Here is a 20,144-nt window from a genome sequence, read left to right as displayed (position 1 = left end):
GCTCAAGTGATACATTGACAGTGGAGTAATGGATTCGGTAGAAATTCTAATAAGGCCCACGTCAATAATTAATCCACACTATTGAATTACTTATAAATCATGAATCAATCGTAGAACCTTAATACATTGTCATTAAACAGGTCTCGGTTAAAATACATAAAACGGTAATTGATGTCTTCAGTTCATTTACCTCCAGAACTATTTTTCGGTTTTCGCATTGAACATTTAATTACTTCAATTCAATTTTACTTATCGCTGGTTTTATAAATAGAATATTAGTCAAGCGTAAGAACAGCAGGTCTCACATGATATGAAGAATGAAAATAAATACACTATCGGTGCAGTTATAGTTGCGAAACAGATTTAAACATAGTTCGAATTGGATAAAAATCTCAGAATAAGTTCTAACCCTTCCTGAAACCATGTCATGAGTCATTATTTCATGTCTCATTCGATGAAGGTCTTGACTACACTCATGACCCCTCTTCTTCTCACAGTTGAATCATTATCGTTTCTCCATAAGTTGGTCAAGAATTTTGCCAACCGGTTCACCAGATGTAATAAACAAAGCTGCGATTCAATATTATGAAAATCTCATTGACGAATTGTTGAGCAATGGAATCACTCCTTTTGTGACACTTCACCATTTTGATGACTTACAATCCCTGGTTGAAAGGACAGGAGGATGGTCTAATGAATCCATGATTCAATATTTTGAGGATTATGCCAGAGTTGTATTCAGAGAACTGGGATCTAAAGTGAAGTTCTGGTCTACATTCAATGAACCTGACATATTCTGTCGAATGATCGCATACCTGAACGAAAGTGCCCCTGATACAGGTAGATACACTCAGTTTATTTATGAAATGCGATTTTCTTTTTTTCGAAATGACGCGAAAAAATTTAACGAAGCCTGTTAGACCTCTAATTACATCATATTTACTACACATGCAGCATACAGGAATCGTTATCTCTGTGGTCACAACATATTGAAAGCACATGCACGAGCTTATCACATTTACGATGAAGAATTTCGGCCACATCAACAAGGCAAAATTGGATTGGTCACCAACAGTGGCTACTTCTTTCCGAAATTGGAAAACGATACGGAGAGTGTTGAAATTTATTTTGCCTTTCAAGGAAGATGGTTTTTGGATCCTATATTTTCAAAAAGTGGGGACTATCCCCAAGTCATGAAGACACGAATCGCAGAGAATAGTAAAGTAGAAGGTCTGACTCACTCAAGGTTGCCCGAATTTTCCCCTGAGTGGATTAATTATATAAAGTAAGTTATAAAATGATTCAGACTACTACCAAATTGATCATGGGATAAATGAAATGTTATTGCAGAGGAACGGCTGACTATTTAGGTATCAATCATTACGCTCCGTTCATGGTTGAACCAGCGAATAAGACTGACAGTGGAAGATGGTACGATGATTCGGGCATAATTCACTCGAATAATTCTGAGTGGAAAGTTACGTCTATAGGATTCAGGGTAAGAATACACTTTTCTATTAGTAGTCATTTACAAAATGTTTCAGTCGATCTGCCAATTGCCAATCTGCCAATTTTTCGTTCCAAATTCATGTATTTAATTGCCAATCGGTAAAACGAGATGAATTGACGTAACTCTGAGTTGAGTGATTGGATTTTTATAATGACATTAATTGTAGCTCTCATTTCACTCTACAAAAAAAGGTTCTTAGGAAAAATCACTGTACTATATGCAATGCAAGATCAATTTCTCAATTCTTTTTTCCACAGATTTTTCCGAAAGCTATCGGAGGACTGTTGCGGAAGCTAACGGAAATTTACGATAAACCACCAATCTACATCATGGAAAATGGAATGAGTTCTCAGTCTGGTGTTATGGACGGTGATAGAATTGAGTACTTGTATTCATACATGAAAGAAGTACTTTTCGCCATTCGTGATGGGTGCGATGTCAGAGCGTATACTGTTTGGAGTTTACTGGATAATTTTGAATGGTTCTTCGGATATTCGTGAGTTACTCAAAAATCAATAAAAGTCAATAGTTAAAATTTAATGTGTCACTAACATGACAGTCTGCAAATGTTTGTTATTTTTTCAGACAACGTTTTGGACTTATTTCTGTGGATTTTGATGATCCCAATCGCAAAAGAACTCTGAAACTCTCCAGTTATTGGTTGAAAACGGTTATTGAGGAGGGGCACTTGGTACCAGCCAATGAAACTATAATAAATCTGCTGAAATAGTGGTGAGTATTTTTTTTATTCTCGAAGACTATCGTAGAAGGATTAATTCTTTTACAGAATAGAATCAGTAGTTTTTCTCAAATATTATGTTTCTTGAATTCAGATTTTTAACCTGGAAGACTTGACACTCTTGATAATTTGCAACACATCTATCTTTGGACATAATTACTGAATATTTTTCGCTAAATGGATATCCTACATTTGTTCCCTTGCAATTCGTCAGAAGCGGATGTCTATGTTTGTGCAAAAATCGATGAAGTCAGACAAGATATTCGTGTATCAAACATTCGGACGAGGCAGATCCATCCACCAAGTTAAGATTCCAATTCATTCAAGAACAATATTCTATATCCAGAGTGGACTGAAAATAATAAACAACGTTTTTCTCATGTGCTCAAACTGGAATTTGTGCTTCAGGTATTAAAGCAATTGGCAATTTTTCTGTGCCAATATTTGAATATCGATTGAATTATTGAATTTAATTAATAATAATAAACATTCCTATTTCCATTACTCATTACTCGATTAGTAACTTTCTTCGTTAACAAGAAATTAATGATATCGTCTGTTTAAAATCGAAACACGATCGGAAACGCAATCGGGCGACATCGGTACACACATGGAAGCAAACATTCTTTAAACATTATGTGCCTGTTTCGTAATCTGCCAGTCAGAACAGTATTCGAAAAACATCGGGGAACAATTACGCACTTTTTCAGTCCCATTGTTATGATTGGCAGATCACGGAGCTGGTACGTAATTTTTAAATAATTTTTGTCTCCCTGCATTGTCAAAATTAGGGGGTTTTGCTAGATGACTAGCGCACCTTCCAATCGGTATATTTGCAATTACAGTCAGGAACAGTCAATGATACATTCGGTTACAATCACAAGCGGTCAGTACTCATTCTCAGGGACAATATCAGGCACTCGTTATCAAATAATCAGAGGGATAAATCAGATTCAAAATCAGGAACGCATCAGGCGTTAATTATTATATTTACGGTTTATATCAACAATGATATAGTCAACTATTAAATGACTGCAAACTCAACATTATCAAATAGTGTAAATTGAAGAAGCTAAATAGGGTCATTATTTATTAATCCCCACCCGGTCACTAACTTCCGGATCACAATAAATAATAATTGAAAGAACACATCAATTTCATACACCGTCATTTCCGGAAATTAGTTATCTCCTCACAAACAATAGAAAATTTCAAATTTCAATCATCCAAAACTCCTGTTTGGACGTAAGAGCTCACGGAGTTGATTTAAGGGCAAATTGAACTGAGTGTGTTAGCCCTTTAAACATTTTTTTTTTCATTTCCAACAATAAAATTTTGCGCACGTGCTTCAGTGGGCCTCGTCAATATGCACTGTATAATTTACCAACGTAAAACCCTAGATTCATATTCCCCAACACCTTGATTTTTACAACTAGGTGTTTTAGAATGCGCATAATTATAGACTAATATGATTTGTACACATACGTAGCTACTAGGACCACCTCTAAATACAGGCGAAGCCTGTGATTTGTAGAAGACGTTGTTCGTCATGCATGAGTCCTAGTTAGAGATGTTTTTAAGAGCACCCTCCGGAATTTCCTCACGGGTGACCCCCTGAGGCCACAGAATTGGATCATCATAATCCCTCGCATGGGGTATCATCATAATTACCATGGTGTGTAACACAATAATTAGACCGCGAAAAAAAAAGGTGAGTTGTTATAAAAACCATCGCAAAATAGTTTTGGATGGCTAATAATGCTCGCGCCCTTTGTCCAAAATTTTCGGTTGCTGGGTAAATCATTTTTCACGAGCATACATTCCAGACGTTATACATAATAGTAGTTATCCCAGTTGCCCCCGGTTATTAACGGTTGAAATTGTTCTATTCAGTCATGCGAAGGATATCAATTATAATTTTCGATTTTTTGAGTGATCAATCTCAGTTAAAGGAATCAAAGAATCTGGAAATATATGAAGAACCGAAATGCAACTGAAGACATTCATTTTTGTTGTATATACGTAAATAGAGAGAAATATTCGCCAAAAATTATGGAACGTTCGATGACGGATTAGAAAAGTGACAGAAAATCTACGTGACGGCATCGCAATTTTGTAAACTAAAATTTAGATAATAATTATTATTATGGAACGAAAAAATGCGTAATTTTTCTTAGTATTTCTCTGCGTGTAGTTTGTGGAAGTCGTTAGTCATTTCAACATCGATTTGGGAATCTAAAATTATTTGAAATTGATATTTAATTTGACTTTTATAAATTGCGGGAAGACTATCATGAAGAGCTTATAATTCTTTTAAAAGTTTAGTCACTTCATTGGACTCTTGGAACGATCCATTTATTCGTTAATTATTTTTTATTCATTAACTAATGGTAGACGTGCATATGACCAACTGAATATTCGTTAATAATTAACGAATAGTTCGCTCGATTGATGGAAATCAAATTACACAAGATTCATCTGTTTGAAACGCAATTATTCAAATTGTTATCACGAAAAAATATCTGCGACAAAATATTTGTAAATGAAAAACTTGCCCAAACTACCAAAAATCAAAATCCAAAGTTTCAAAAACCGTTTATCAATGGTAATTTGTGATAACCTGATTAATACACTGATCAAACAATTTATTTACTCACACAAATTATAATTGATGAATAGTTAGTTAAATAATGTCCGGATGAATCTATTTAAAGAATTGAAAAAATCAACTGTGTCGGCTCACGTTAGTTTGCTCAGTATTGGTGTTGGTTGGTTGAATTTTATCTCATGATAAATAAGTAAAATAAAAGGGAGACGATATTGTCGATGACATGCAATGCGCCCGCTGCTGGGAGATAAGATCACGTATATAAAACGGATCATATCTCCCTCTTCTTCTTTACTTCCCTCTTACTGTACGCAACAGACATAATCCCTGCCTGGGTCGCATTGATTCCTCTACAGTGAAATACACGGTAGGCGATCATAAACTCAACCTTTGCCAGTGTTCGTTTTGAAAGCGAAACTCACATGTTCACGGTGAGAGTGACAATTTTTGCAGAATTAATTTCTTCGACTATAAATGTCTAAAAATTATAAAATTTGAAGTCTATTGGTTTATTTCGAAGATTTTTAGTTGTTCTGTTGACTAAAGATAACAATTCTATGTATTATAAATAGGGGAGAATGAAATGAAATAATAAAATCGATGAGGAATTGATTTCTTGCTATTTTATCATCTCCTACGAATAGATCAAGTAACACAAAAACGTTTATCATTAATACGTGCACTCAACCCCTTATAAATGACGAAAAAATTTCGCATAAAATATCACTAAAAGGCGCCGTGTGCCATAATTTTAACAATTCAGTAGATTTTGCGTATTTTTTGTTTGTTCACTCATTGTCGATTCATTTCACCTTCGGTTTCCCCAAAAACTTCATTCCGTCAACTACTACCTATTCTATGACCAACTATTTCACCAAATTCACTGATCCATCGAATAAACTGAAGAGCAACAATGTTACTGTGGAATGGAGACATTCAAAACAATGTCAGGGGCGTAGGACGTAATAAGGCGTTGGGGTTCCTCCGGTCATCAGGGAGTCAAATACATTAGAACCATCTTGCGGTCGTTTTTAAAACATTGCATACATATATTTGAACTATTTAATATATTTACAGTAGCCAATAGCCCCTCGGGAACATCATTTTCTTCTTATTGCCATCGAAAATCGAATGCACCACGAACAACTAAAAAATTGTTATATATTTTTTTCGTGTAATTGGTACAAATTAACAACTCACTATTGAACACATTTTCTCTTCATATTAGTAATTCCCCCGAAAACTCCATAACGTCCATCATCTTCACCATCTGTTTCAAGCCCATGATGAATTCGACAGCGTCGTTATAATCTCTTCGCCCTCATTACCTCCAACTCCCCCGATAATTATGCCACGTCCAGCTTGCCTATTTCTTTTGGAAACTCCACACATCGTGTACGATAAGGAATGAAAGAAGATGCGCGGCTGGTCACTGGGAAACTTAATGAAACGAAAGAAATAACGGCAATCAGTGAAATATAAATGAGAAATGGGGTGGGAGAAGTAGCGAAAGAATCTCGTTTGCCCGTCACGCGCGCACTGCACCCCTCGTCCTTTGCTTCTTCATTTATTCTACAAGAATACGTCGGTACAGCCAGAAGAGATGAAGGTGAGAAATGAGGTTTAATTGCGAGAAACTGCGGAATTTCTGTTGGAGATCGACTAGTGTCAATAATAGTCTGATCTTTGCGTTAAGCTTTTGAATTGAAGAACAAATATTGTTCTTTAAGAAAGTATTGATTCAATTAACAATCATTTGGTCGTTAATGATGCTGAGGCGAAGTAAAAAAAACTATCAAAAAACTCTTTTAAAAAAATATACAGGGTGTCCCAGAATTGCACGTCCAAACTTTAAACTTAAGTTGGGGGTGAAATTCTGGATCGAAAAGTCCTGAGCGACTTTTTGATCAGATGCACCCTCTTCAAGTTATTGAGGGTTGAAGTTGGACGAATCAGGGGCGTGGAATACCCAGTCGCACGTCGGTGAGAAAAACATGTGAGTGTAGTGGTGTCCCCACCATACCGTACTACTCCCTTGCGACGGCAGAAAGAGATGACTAGAGGCGGAGGGTAAGAGGTAGTATTTCGATTACGATTCGTTTTCTTTAATTTATCTTGTTTATGTATTTTTCCAAAGAATAATTTTTTTTAAATTAAGCCTATTTTTGTTTTTCACTTTTCTTAATCGAAATACCAAAAGATTAATAAGTGCTTTAATATTATAAAATTTTATAAAATTAAATTGATACAAATTATAAAATGTTTTTTGGTGAATAAATTTTGCAATCGTATGATTTCTTCTTTCGATGAACACAACCATGGACAATAGAACCTAAGCAAAACGTTAAGATTCGTTTTCTTTAGTTGATATTGTTTATGTATTTTTCTAAAGAATAATTTTTTTTTAATTAAGTCTATTTCTGGTTTTCGCTGGGGGGGGGGGGGCGAAGCCTCCGGCTCGCCTCGACTGCGACTTGTCACGCCTCGTGCTGCAAACTTCACACTTCTCACAATCCTCCACCTATCGTCCTCATGTCATAATCTACTATTATGTAGCGGGCGGGTGTTCATTTTTTTTATTTCCCTCCCCTTCCTCTTACCCTCCGCCACCAGTCATCTCTTTCTGCCGCCGCAGGGGAGTAGTACGGTATGGTGGGGACACCACTACACTCGCATGTTTTTCTCACCGACGTGCGACTGGGTATTCCACGCCCCTGATTCGTCCAACTTCAACCCTCAATAACTTGAAGAGGGTGCATCTGATCAAAAAATCGCTCAGGACTTTTCGATCCAGAATTTCACCCCCAACTTAAGTTTAAAGTTTGGACGTGCAATTCTGGGACACCCTGTATAACGCTTGCGGTACAACTTACCTATCGCGTATATAATATATAGTACATAATATATGATATATAATTCTTTGTCATGACATGACATAAATCAGGCAAATATATTTTGCATATTTTTCAATCATAAAATTATATGTTTAAGAGATATAAGAGATGAGAAGTGGCCGACTGTAAGCCGAGGATGAGCCGACATTGGTCAATACTGGGCGAATCTCGGCATAACGTTGGCCATCGCTCATCTGCCACTAAGAATAGATTATATACGTAATTTATATATTATATATTATATATCCTGCAGAAGGTGAATATATGTATATATTATGGTAAATGAAATTCGTTAATTATTAATAAATGAATGTGGTGAGATTTAATCAATCCCAATCTCCAATCGGATTGTATTTTTTAACAATAAATAATCCCTCCATCAATGAAATTTTTTGTGAGTATATAACTTCTGTAACGGTTCTGTCTTGAAGTGGGAGTAAGTTGAATTACCTCTACGGGAAAGAAATTATGCCAACTTCAGTCACGATTATCTATTCTTGGAAGTCTGTATAACTATTGAAAATATATAATTACGTACGAACATTGAGAGATTTCATTCGTTAGAGAAATTATTCGACGTTTCACGCACTTCAACATGATTTCCACTTCTTATGAATAATTCAATTTTCCAGTTAATCTCGTTGAGTATTATTTTTCTTCAAATGGAAGGTAACAGGGTCTTATGCCAGAACTAGAAAGACAAAGAAATCGGATTTAGACAAGAACCAGAGCCGAGGAATGGGATCGATTAATAATCGCGCGAAAGAGCTCGCGTGGAAATCCCAAGATTTTCCAGTCACGTTTCTGGCCCGGTCTGGAGTTAATTTACGAAATAAATAATATCTCCTTGCGCGCGAGCCAACGGCAGGATATGTTGGATCCTTTGGTAAGGGAAAGAGGGAGGATGAAGGTATAACTGTCTATAGAAGGAGGACTCATAAAGCTGCCTACGTGTCGAGCGTAATGAGAACTGGTGATTTTTCTTTCCGCCTTCACTCGCGATTATAAAGGAAAAATGAATGTCGGGGCAATACCAAAGAACCAAATAAGAATTTTCTGCTTTGGAAAGTGGTTCGAGAAACAAACATTTATCTAAAATCTTCGGTCATAGTCTGGCCGATTGTGTAACGGCGTTTTCGCCAGAATTTGGTCAGATCAAATTCATTCGAACTTCATTCAATGACATGCTATTTTTATTTCTAGTGGACATATCACCTTTATTGCCGTGCCATGATGGAGATGTAGAAACCAAAAGGAAAGAAAATGGAGTCGTTTAGAAATTCCAACGTCCAACATCCGAGCGCCTCCTGCCGTTCGCGAAACGCACTTGTTAATATAACGGAACTTCGTGTGTTCCGTCAATGTGCGTCGGGACTTTACGCTTTCCGAACCATTCAAAATGGTGCCCATCACCAAACCATTCAAAATGGCACCTCTCCCACTCCCGAATACCATTACCTGTTTTTGATAATAACATAACTATCATGAATTTGGAAAATGGAACCATTGAGGGGCAGTATCCACTGCTCTGAGGTCCTATATTTTTTTCAAGATCCAAGAGACCCTGCAGGAGTTTCATCCATCTCTTCACAAACCATAACCTCAAAGGTTGTTTTCATATACCAATTCACACTGAATCATCCGATTTAGCCGCCGTAACCACTTCCATCAGTACAGAGAAAAAGACATCACTGAGGCATGACAATTACCAAAGTCTACGACACCCATTACACGATATAATACCTCGATAAGCAAACGAAATTCCGAAGAAGCGCATTGTAGAGTCAAGACCTAATATCCACTCGGCGCACACAGTCACATAGTCCTGGTATCATTTTTATAGCAAGCAATTTCATTTGAGCCTTGAATCCATGCAGTGGTTTCTGATGAGAAGAGAAGAGATTTCCCCCCGTCCACACCCCCTCGACCTCGTCGTTTCCCTGCTCTGCCCCACAGGGACGCCATCTTTTATTTCATTAAAACGGTTCATCCGCGAAGCGGTGGAGGCGCTGCTGTGGTGGGTGATAAAGGGGGAGTTGGCCCTCCGCTAAGTTTTCCATCGTTTCATATCTCACCCACCGCCCGCTGGCATTTTCTTCGGCTCCTGCTTGCTACCAGCCACCCCCTCCCCAACCATCCACCCTCTCGCATCCCACGCTCTGATTAATGCCTCCACTAATAACGTCTTTTCCCCAGAGGAAAAACGCCGACAGGCGAATGGTATACGGACTTATGCGGAATTAAAAACGCATTTCCCAGTCTTTCATTCTTTTTCTCATTCCCTTTCGTAATTTTTTATGCTCAATAATAATCCTATTTCCCGGGATTATTTTGTTTTTCCTTCCGAGTAGAAACATTGTAATCGTAATTTTTTTTATTTGCTAATTTTAATTATAAATGGTTAGAGAATTTTTTAGATTAAATTCAGCTTCATTCGTTGAGCGGTTCCGTAGATATAGCGAATTCGCAAAAATCGTTTTTAGCCGATATCTCCTTAACTGTTTGACCGATTCCATTATTGTCTTTAATACTATTCGCGATGGCGCCTGTACAACTGAGTCGAGAAAAGACCATTCCATCTGCCGTCATTCAATTTTATTCTCTTGTTTCATTTTTTCCTTAAAATTATTTGTGTGGGCCAGAACTAAAAAAAATAATCGAGATAAAAATTTGAAACTCTCTACGCTTTTAGGTCTCGCAATAACACTGTTTTGGTATTAAAGAGGAACAAAATTAGATCATTAGTTTTTAAGATATTCCACGTTATCCAAAAACCTTTGTTCTTTATTATATCTCAAACTACCGCTTCAATTTTTTAAAATGTTTGTCCTATGCAGATCCAATCAGACATTAATACTCTCATAGAAAAGTTCAGAGATATTCTCATGTATCTATTCTTCAGTAAAAATTTACATTTAAATATTTTAATACGGCGTAAAGTCGCCGCGAACATCTGAACCAACAGACAGCAGTTCGAGTTGTCAAGTGATATTTACATATCAAATACTTTATGTATCTCTTATTTATTTATTAAAGTGATAGCTCAGGAAAAAAATTTGGCCGAACCCGTTCGAAAATCTACAACCATTGTAATAGGCAAAAATTTAAATAGAAATAAATATAAATATATAGTAAGGGTAACTGTCATGCGGGGACCATCAGACACCCCTGTCGCACTCCTTGTCGTTAGTCTTCAACATAAAGAATAATTGATCGACCAGTCTTTGACACTTTAATTCTAATTATCAGGTTTCACAGAAGTCAGGATGAATTTATATTTTTTTCACCGGCCATGGAACATCTTGTGCTCCCCCGGGTTCGTGCATTGCATTTATAACGTTTACGGAGGATGCCTGTAATATAATGGCGAAGGTGAAGAAGAGGCACGCCGGTTTCCACACGGCACTTTTGAAAAGAAGCACAACGCTGGAGAGAAAACGCCCTGGACGTCAGACCTCGTCACCTCGGCCGAGACCTGGCATTGATTAATGACCGTAATATTCCACCGTATACGGGATACACTGTGGGGTGACACCTCTGATGGTAAAGTAAAACATACGCGATACGATAAGAACAGAAGGACTGTGTTTTGTCTGTTGAATTAGCGGAAATATGAATTCTGGGAAAAGTCGAGTGTGTGAAAATTGATCAATTTTTGGTTTTTGCCGGAATAATCGGTAGACGGAAAAATATGGGTGCTTGAGTTGAGGACATTGTATACTTTACTTAAGTATACGTTATGCTTGGAATAGGAGTAATTATTATTCCTTAATTCAAGTACATTGAGTAGTGGATTATAGTCGGTTCGATTTTTGAGGGCAATAAGAAGAAAATGATGTTTCCGAGGGGCTATTGGCTGCTGTAAATAGATTAAACAGTTTAAATTTATGTATTCAATGTTTTAAAAATGACCGCAAGGTGGCTGTACTATATTTGAGTCCCTGATGACGAGAGGAACCCTAACCTCTCATTGCGTCGTACGCCCCTGACATTGTTTTGGATGCCTCCATTCCACAGTAACATCCTTACTCTTTAGTTTGTTTGATGACTCAATGAATTCGGTGAAACCGTTCGTAATAGTTCGTTATAGAATAGTTAGTAGTTGACAGAACGGAGTTTCTGGAGATACCAACGCTAAAGTGAATCGATAATGAGTGAACAAACAAAAAAGACAAAAAATCTACTGAATTGTTAAAAGTGTGGCACTGGGGCCATTTCCGATAATCCTCGACGGTAAACCCTGTCACTGATATTGTATTCAAATTTTTTCTGTGAGCGCCGAATACATCCGATCATTCCCGACGTTGGACTCCATCATGGAACCTGTTGCATCAGCCATTTGGCGTCCATCTTCTCGTCGCCCATCAGACTTGGAATTTTTACGCGACCGATACAGACATTTTACCAGGTGGCATAGTAATTTGTCTCAGGCCTGCAGTTTGTGATGAGAGTGTAAGCCAGCATAGTAATTTTTATCGTAATCATACCATACAAATTCGCTGATTTTTCCCTCTCTGCAGATAAAAAATTCTTAAAGCATTTAGACCTATCGCAGAGGTGTTGAAAGAAGGTGGGTTATTTATACGCTCACAAAGCGTGACATTTCTCGTTACCCAGCCAATATTACGATTTGATCTTCAATCGATCAAGTGTATATAACACCTCACAACACGTCCACCTGCAAAACCCGATAAGTGCATAGGAGGCGATGCGTACACCGTGATTTTCGTATTTTATCGCGAAATAATAATAAACCAGATACTCTGTAGCAAACAAGACTGAGGGCAAACGACCATTTAATATTTTCTCCCAACGTTCGTCCTCCTATTTCAACCATAAAAACGATTTAAAAATATAAAAAAAACTCATTGAGTCTATTGTAGAATAAACGCGGAAGTAGTAACTGTGTAGTCAGTGTAATTGGGTAAAAGTGGATCTACGAGATCATCTGGGTGACATCAGGAGTCCAACTATTTTTAGTGATCAATTAATTTGATAATTCGATAGTTTGGTGAAGGAAGGAAGAGATAGAGAAATTACAGCTGTGGAGTTTAATTGGTCGGGTGAACGGTTGAACGATTAAAATTAGATAATTTTTAGTTTTTTTTTGTAAAGGTCTATCACGCTGAAATCGTCCCCCAAACGATCAAGATCGTTCGGGGATGAGGAGCAATATCGATTTGTTACCGTTATCGTCTGAACTGACCTTTCACTTTATTACGAATTAGAACGGGTACGGTGATTGTTGGTGAACGATTAGATTAATGGGTAATAGACTGTTTGGGAAATTATAGATATGGGGATGTTGCTGGGGAAGGATTGAAGGTACGTTGGAGGAATTAAATGTTTGAGGAAGTGAGGATTGATGTGATCTGAACCCTTGATGTGAGTTGACCCTTGACTGGATCAAAACTGTTGACATAAGAAGGTGATTTTAGATAATGCGGGGGAATTCTGGTAGCTCGGTGTCTACGGGGTCATTAGTGAAAGGGTAAAATCATTTGGGTTCCGTTGATGTGACGGTAAATGAGTCGTTCAACTATTCAATATTTGGGATTCGGTGGCAAAGAGGAATTTAAGCGAATTATTGAATCATTGGGGTGAATGAGGTGGGGACAGATGTATTTGTTAAGGTGGTTGGATAGAATATTTATTCAAAATTGAATTTTTTTTAACTGTGATTTTAATTAATTATTTAATGTTCAACCCAAACAAATGTGTTGATAATTAGTAATCAATATCCACCGTTCGAGTTAAATAAATTACAGTCAGCTTTGATAACTTTGTTGTCTTTTATTCCCACTAAATACAATGAAGAGAAATTTTTTAGGACAATTCAGTAATGATGCGATAAAACGCAACGAGTTCCCTCATTTCTGAGCCCGATATTTTAATAATATCGCCGATTCTAAGAGAGATAGCGCAATTTTTATTATAACATTTTTTATTGTACTCCATTCGCTCTGTAGAAAAGGTTATTATGAAAGTTTGTCTATCTCTTCTAGATTCCGAGATATCCACCAAAAACTACTCAATAGTCAAAAGTGACTAATATTTTTATCACTTTTCGCCTAAATTCTACAAAAACCCTGTTTTTCATTTGAAAAAATTTATAATAAATGTATTCCAATCAAAGGTTCGTTCTGATAATTCGGAAGACCCCTTACGCAGTACACCACGAAATTCCGTTAAAATGTAGCGACAATTTCGCCAACATTTTGTTATAATTTTCGAAAATGTGAATTAAGTTAAATTTTCCTCTTCATTTCCTACTCCTTCATTCAATCCACTGCAAGTAAAACCACATCATTTATTCTTCCTCACTGCCGTTAACATTTTCTCATTGCATAATATCTATTCAGTGGTAAACAATCAATCAAAATGCTCATCTCGCGACATCTCATATCTCCGTTAATTTATGACTTGAATAAACATGAAACAACTCTATTGAAAATGCAGCAAGTGTACCTGACTATCCGTGAACTTTGACTCATTGTACCTTTTTGAGCGTCTCCGAGAGGCGTAATATCGTGTGAGTAAGGGAATATGGGCTGTGATGGTAAGCCAAGTGTGAGGCAGGCATCGAACCGCAGCAATGAACAACACCAGATGCAACACTCGTACTAAATCACGGTCCCGCGCATTTATGAAGGCAGTAAAAGAACTGAGCACGCTTGGTCCAGACGATAGGCTAAGTCAAGCTTCCCGTAAATCCGTTGGAAAAAAAACCCTGGAAAAATAGAGGAAAAAATTTATTCGATTGAATTTTCTCACTACCTCAGTGAAATAAGAATCGTGATGGAGACCATTTGACAGAGAAGATATGACTGTTGGTCCCGGGGTATTTTTTTATATTTTCATTAGCACCGATTTCATTGATAGTGGGTTTATTAGGAGCCGCTTGACAATTTACCCCGGAGATTAGTAGGGAATAATAAAAAAGGGTATTGAATGGAAATTCGGGTCGGATTGATCCGACTGTAGTCAGGTTTCAGGCTGATTGGGATTGTCCTTCCCCCCACAGTTCGCCCTCTTAAGGTCTAATTTTTATCCAGAATGTCTTTCTGCGTACGAAAAATGTCGTTACGCAATTCATCAAAACCTGATCCAAATAGTTCATCACTTTTTTATCTATCGTCAGGTCTGGTTTAATTCTACTTTGATCTGAACCTGAGCTGAATTTCCTTTGATTATGAAAATATTGCCATTCAAAGATTCAGAAAGAAAAGCTTGTGTGGTCTGTCCGCAATCCCTCCGCGAACTTAAGGAACTTTACCTTGAAATCAGTATTTTACCGATCGGATACTATCTTCAAATATTTTCAGTCACCAAATTTTCTACCTAATTGCATCAGTAAAATTTGGAAAAATCTCTACCTAGTCACTACCCTATAAATTAAATTTCAGAAAAATTGATTTTAAAAAAAGATTTTCTCTTTACAAACAAATAATAGAACTTCTTTCCCAAACTGTGGATCATCTTCTACGAAGTATCACACAATTCCTCAATTCCCCCCCCCCCCGCCCCTAACGATAAAAAAATCGCCCTTCAATTTTCCACTACATCAGAAACGTTGATTTTCCATAAAACACCGCAGTAACTTCTGAATTTTCAACATTTTTTTCCCACCAAAAACGATACGTAAATTTTTTTTAAATTACAATTCCAAATATCCTCGACTCCCCCCAACTCCCTACCAATTTCCCATAGTTTTTCACCATCTCCGGAATTACTAAAAGCCAGAGCCACTTTAAAGCCCGCGAGATTTGAATTCCTATTACCTCGTTACACTCTGACAACACTCGAATTTATTTTAAATCATCCAGAAGTTCAGTACAATAATAATACCGGTTGTTCATCGGGCTATGCAATGGGTCAATGAGGTGCTTGTTATGGAGAACACGAAATACTTTGCATACCCCATAGATATTCATCGCGCGAGCGGCGAGACTTCACACCCACAAACCGTCTACCGAGTTATTTCACTCGTTTCACCTTCATCCATTCAATTTGTTTATTTTCATATTGCGAGCCAACCATGCAAATTCACTTCCCCCCTTCCCCCTCGATCGGATGGATATTTTTACTGTATATAGTCATGTTTCAGTAGCATATAGGTTATGCTGATTACTTCAAGGTGGTCCTCGATGTAACTACAACGCTCACTGATTCCAAATCGATCGATAATAGACTTTCTCAAAAATATGCGTTGTGCATACGAAGTGATGTATTACTTTATTCGTTAGATGAGAGTAGTTGATTCTCACGATATATTATTACTTATACGGTTCTGGGCAATTTCATCGTGTACTTTCTATTTTCAACGATCAATCGGTCATCGTTATGAATACGAGTGAGGTGAATTAAAGTCGATCTACCATTTTAGTAAATTCAGAGACTATTGGAAATTACAGAAAATTTTAAGGAAATTTCATTCCATTTGGAATCGCAATTATTAGAAATGGAATTGTTATAATGATTCAAACGTGTGAATGTTATTTTATTCTCTTTTATTTTATAGGGTCGAAAGGTACAACCGCTTTCGTTCATTTCCTTAGAGGAACTAAAGGGCCACAACACCCTGGACCTGATGACTCATATTAACAATGATCCCACTTATGCACCTCTGTTTGGACCCACGAAAACAGAACACACACATCACACCCCAAACTCCTCAGAATTTCCACCCATAAACATGTTTTCCAATTTCAAATATAAACAAGTGAATAAAAGAAATACAAATTGTACAAAAACATATTCAATCCAACTGTAAATTAATTTTTGATGAACAGTTTGAAATGTAAGCTCCAAGAGTAAGTTTTTCCATAATTTAATTATCGTTTTTAGCTTTTTAAAAAAAAATCAGAGTTTAAGTCAGTGGCTCATGGGAAAAATAACATTCCAATTGTAGTTGAAGATTAAGACCACAATTTTTTAGGCGCATAACTGATATATTGTATATTATATACCCTATCATATATTAAAAATATGATTTTCATTTTTAATTGAAAAAAATAGAATTTTTACTCTCTTCTTTCTTGAAGTTCTGTCGCTAATGGAAAATTTAACATTATTTGTTTTTAACAAAAAATAATTTCATCTAGACCGCACCACATTGCAAAACTCAAGATAATACAAAAAGTAGTCAATAAACAATAAACAAAAAATGGTGGGTAAAAATGAAAAGAGTTCTCGTTACCACAACGAAATGGCGTGAGATCTGAAATCGAATTTACGTAGGCAATAAGGCGTCTCGCAACGTACGCAGATAAGATCCCTCGTGGGCCTCGTGGGCCCACTGCACGGGTTCACTCAGGATATATACAAGGTAAAGGTATAGGTTAAACCCAACTCGGGTGCTGTATTGCTTCTTGCCCTTCTCTAAGGATATACCTGTATTGTGCTGGAGTGCGCTTAGCCGTGTACTGAACGGGCCCCGGGTGTAATTGGCCGCGGGGGCCCCTAACCGAGATCGTATCGATATACATGAATCGAGATACTCGCACCCGCACTCGCGCGCCCCTCGTTGGTCACTCCCAGCTTTTGCGCTGAGTCCATGATATTTCCAATATTCTAAGACGCTTGAACTCTTTGACAATGTATTCGTATCGGGGAGAATCGATCTTCGGAAATTTTTGTCGATTGAAATTGTTTGATCGTCTCGTGAGTAAATACTAAATTAGATACATTGTCAACAAAATTTTACTGAACTGTCTTGGTCAGCTCAGGTTGAGGTTGAGTCAGGTTGTGGCTAATTGTTTGACGGGGTTTTTCGGCAGAATTTGGGCCGATGAAATTGATCGGAGTTTGATGGAATCAGTTGATCCAGTTCGGGCGGTGCTTGGTCAGGCCGGATCTATTTATGTATATATCCACTTCTCGTGTGAACAACTGATCCATGAATCAATCCCACATCCGATTCCAATCAAATCAGAGTCAGGAGATCACAATAGAGTAAAAAAGGGATAGAGTGCCGACATTTCACAGCGTCAATCCTCTATTTGTAGTACTGCGATGAAATATTGTCAATGCAGATATTTAGAAAGACGATTTTTTGGATTTTAAACGTTTTCATAGAACAATTTTATTGTGATAAGCCAACTCCTTATTTCTCAATTCATTTTCCATGAATATAAATTTAAAAAGGAAGAATGACAAATTAATTAAATTCCAATAAAAACGATGCTACAATGTCATATTACACAGACAGAAAATTCAAGTCAATATATATATATGCTTTCAGTTAATTTGAACTCCAAAAATAAAAAAAAACTATCATCCTCGCAAATCGTTCACAATAATCTCCCGCAACTTCCCATCCCCATAAAAAATAAAAATTCCCGTCAAATATAATCTACATTTCCTCCCCCAAAATCTCCCAACTCCACCTCTCCCAAGAAAAAAAAACCACCACCAAAAATAATTCAATCCCCCCCTCTACAATCGTCTTAATTACACAATCAAAAATATTCAAGTCACTAATTTCATATAAAATATCGTATTACAAATGCAAAAAACGTGCGAACTCATGCATTAACCATGTGGAAAATACTGGTGTATTCAAAGTACATCGCGTGTACGTCCGGAAAAAATCCATTATTTCCTGCGTCATATATGCTAAATAGTTCGGGGCTTTTCCTCAACGAGTCGAGTTGCATATACTGCATAGACCGAGCCAGGTTGGCGTGCCCATTCGCAATGTATCATGAGTACACACGATTGTAAGTGCCCAACAGAGAGAGAAGGAGAGTGACCGAAAGAGAGAAGGGTAGTATCTGCCTTTTACTCGTGCGAGCCCCCCTCTATCTCAACCGAATCGATTCGCGTAATTGGGCGCCTAAGAGTGTATACGATATTGCCCCATGCAAATGTGAATTCCCTCTTTTCATCCACCAAAACAAACTCCAAGAAATACAATCCCGAATAAAGTAAATACAGGTGAAGTGGCGGGCAGGGGGAGGGGGGGGGGAGAGGCAGAACACACGAATGTTGACCCTACGGTCGTCGTGAGAAATCTCGGGTTAAGATCGGCGTGAAATTTCACAGTCCTTTAATCTCGAAAAATCACCATTACATCGATTATAATTCATTCATTATTTTTTCTCCCTCCGCTCCCTCCCCCCTCATACCCTACAGAATTATTGCATATTACCGAGTCAATTTATTGCACAACGGGAATGATTAATGCTCTGCCCCTCTGGTCTTGCTGGGGTCAAGTCAATTAATATACTATCGTTAACAGGCGAAACACTATCGTAAGTTGTAATAAAAATTAATGTCGAGTGAAAGTTTGCCAGTGTGAGCAAGTGTGTTATCTATCGGGGGGTGTTTCGGTGTTTAGTTTGAAGAATTTTAATTGTCGTGAATTTTCGAGGAAGAAGTTGTGAAATTGGAGTGATTAGTCAATAGGAAGAAGTAAATGGGAGAATATTCTGATGATTCGTGCTGGTAAATGAGGGGTTTTCGGTGGTTTTTGGGGTGAAATTCATGTTCCTCAGTGAAATTTGAAATTTTTAATCATGATTTTTATAATTATTAATCGCGCGTTCTGTCTCGTTCTATCACAAAAAGGACAAACATCGAGACGATCGATATCTCGAAACTCCATCACATTGACTCCCCTTCGGTTCAGTCCTCTGAAGCTGTTCATTTAAATTCAGAACTCCTTTTAATTTTCAATTTCCACTCATAATTTTCATAATTTCACCGCGCCTTCGATCTTGTTTTATTAATGAGCCCAACCCCCTCAGCCCCCACCAACTTCCACCCTTTCACCCATATTTTTCCGCCGCAATACAGGAGTTTCGCTTAATTGCCGACTTTTTATCCACCACTACAAATTGTTTCTTCTCTCGTTATGCGGCTACCCCCCCCCCCCCGGTTTATCCACAAACACAAGAGAAAAGCCTCAGGGAAAATTCAGACATTTGAACATTTCTCTTTCTTCCTCTGGCTGACAATTTTTTGATACCAATGAAACACTCGGACATTTGTTTCCCCCGTTCTCTTTCTTGTTCCTTATGGAGAACAGACACCTCGTGTCGAATTGGCCTCCCGAACATCACAAAACTGGAAAGTGGACCGAAAGGGATAATCGAAAACACATACTACTCAACAAACTGGTGATACGACGAGCTTTTTCCAACAGTTAGGATTTATACTAAGGGAAGATCGGATTCCGCGAATGGATTGGACCGCATTCCGTTCGCACCTGGTTTCGCTTTGCACTTCTTCTGACACTGGCCTCTACTACTCTGGGTTATTTCGTTCTCTCTTCTCATTCCCCAATCCCAACTTTCTGCTCTCCTTTCCGTTCTTTTCTTTTAACCTTTTATCGTGTGACTCTACGATGCGCTCTTTCATTTTCATTCCCTCTGTCCCTCTTTCTTTCTC

The 20,144-nt window shown here is 37.6% G+C and overlaps 1 protein-coding gene across 1 annotated transcript; it reads left to right on the top strand.

Annotated features, from left to right (window-relative positions):
• The first annotated feature begins 639 nt into the window (after window positions 1-639).
• LOC135161200 (myrosinase 1-like) lies at window positions 640-2,553 on the top strand. Its single transcript, XM_064118564.1, has 6 exons — window positions 640-840; window positions 955-1,285; window positions 1,351-1,498; window positions 1,768-2,006; window positions 2,096-2,242; window positions 2,344-2,553. Exons 1-5 carry the CDS (start codon window positions 702-704, stop codon window positions 2,238-2,240), a joined length of 1,002 nt encoding a protein of 333 aa, XP_063974634.1. The 5' UTR covers window positions 640-701; the 3' UTR covers window positions 2,241-2,242; window positions 2,344-2,553.
• Window positions 2,554-20,144: the final 17,591 nt, after the last annotated feature.

This window comes from Diachasmimorpha longicaudata, chromosome 4 (genome assembly GCF_034640455.1).
Source record: "Diachasmimorpha longicaudata isolate KC_UGA_2023 chromosome 4, iyDiaLong2, whole genome shotgun sequence".
NCBI lineage: Eukaryota > Metazoa > Arthropoda > Insecta > Hymenoptera > Braconidae > Diachasmimorpha > Diachasmimorpha longicaudata.
Note: the sequence above shows the minus strand (reverse complement) of the source record. Positions and strands in the feature narration are given on the sequence as shown.

Bases quoted from the DNA above. Each gene is read 5' to 3' on its own strand.
- LOC135161200 (XM_064118564.1), top strand. From the start codon at position 702: ATGATTCAATATTTTGAGGATTATGCCAGAGTTGTATTCAGAGAACTG. The intron at 1,499-1,767 runs GTAAGAATACAC...TTTTTTCCACAG, and splicing joins TTACGTCTATAGGATTCAGG to ATTTTTCCGAAAGCTATCGG. The intron at 2,007-2,095 runs GTGAGTTACTCA...TTATTTTTTCAG, and splicing joins GAATGGTTCTTCGGATATTC to ACAACGTTTTGGACTTATTT.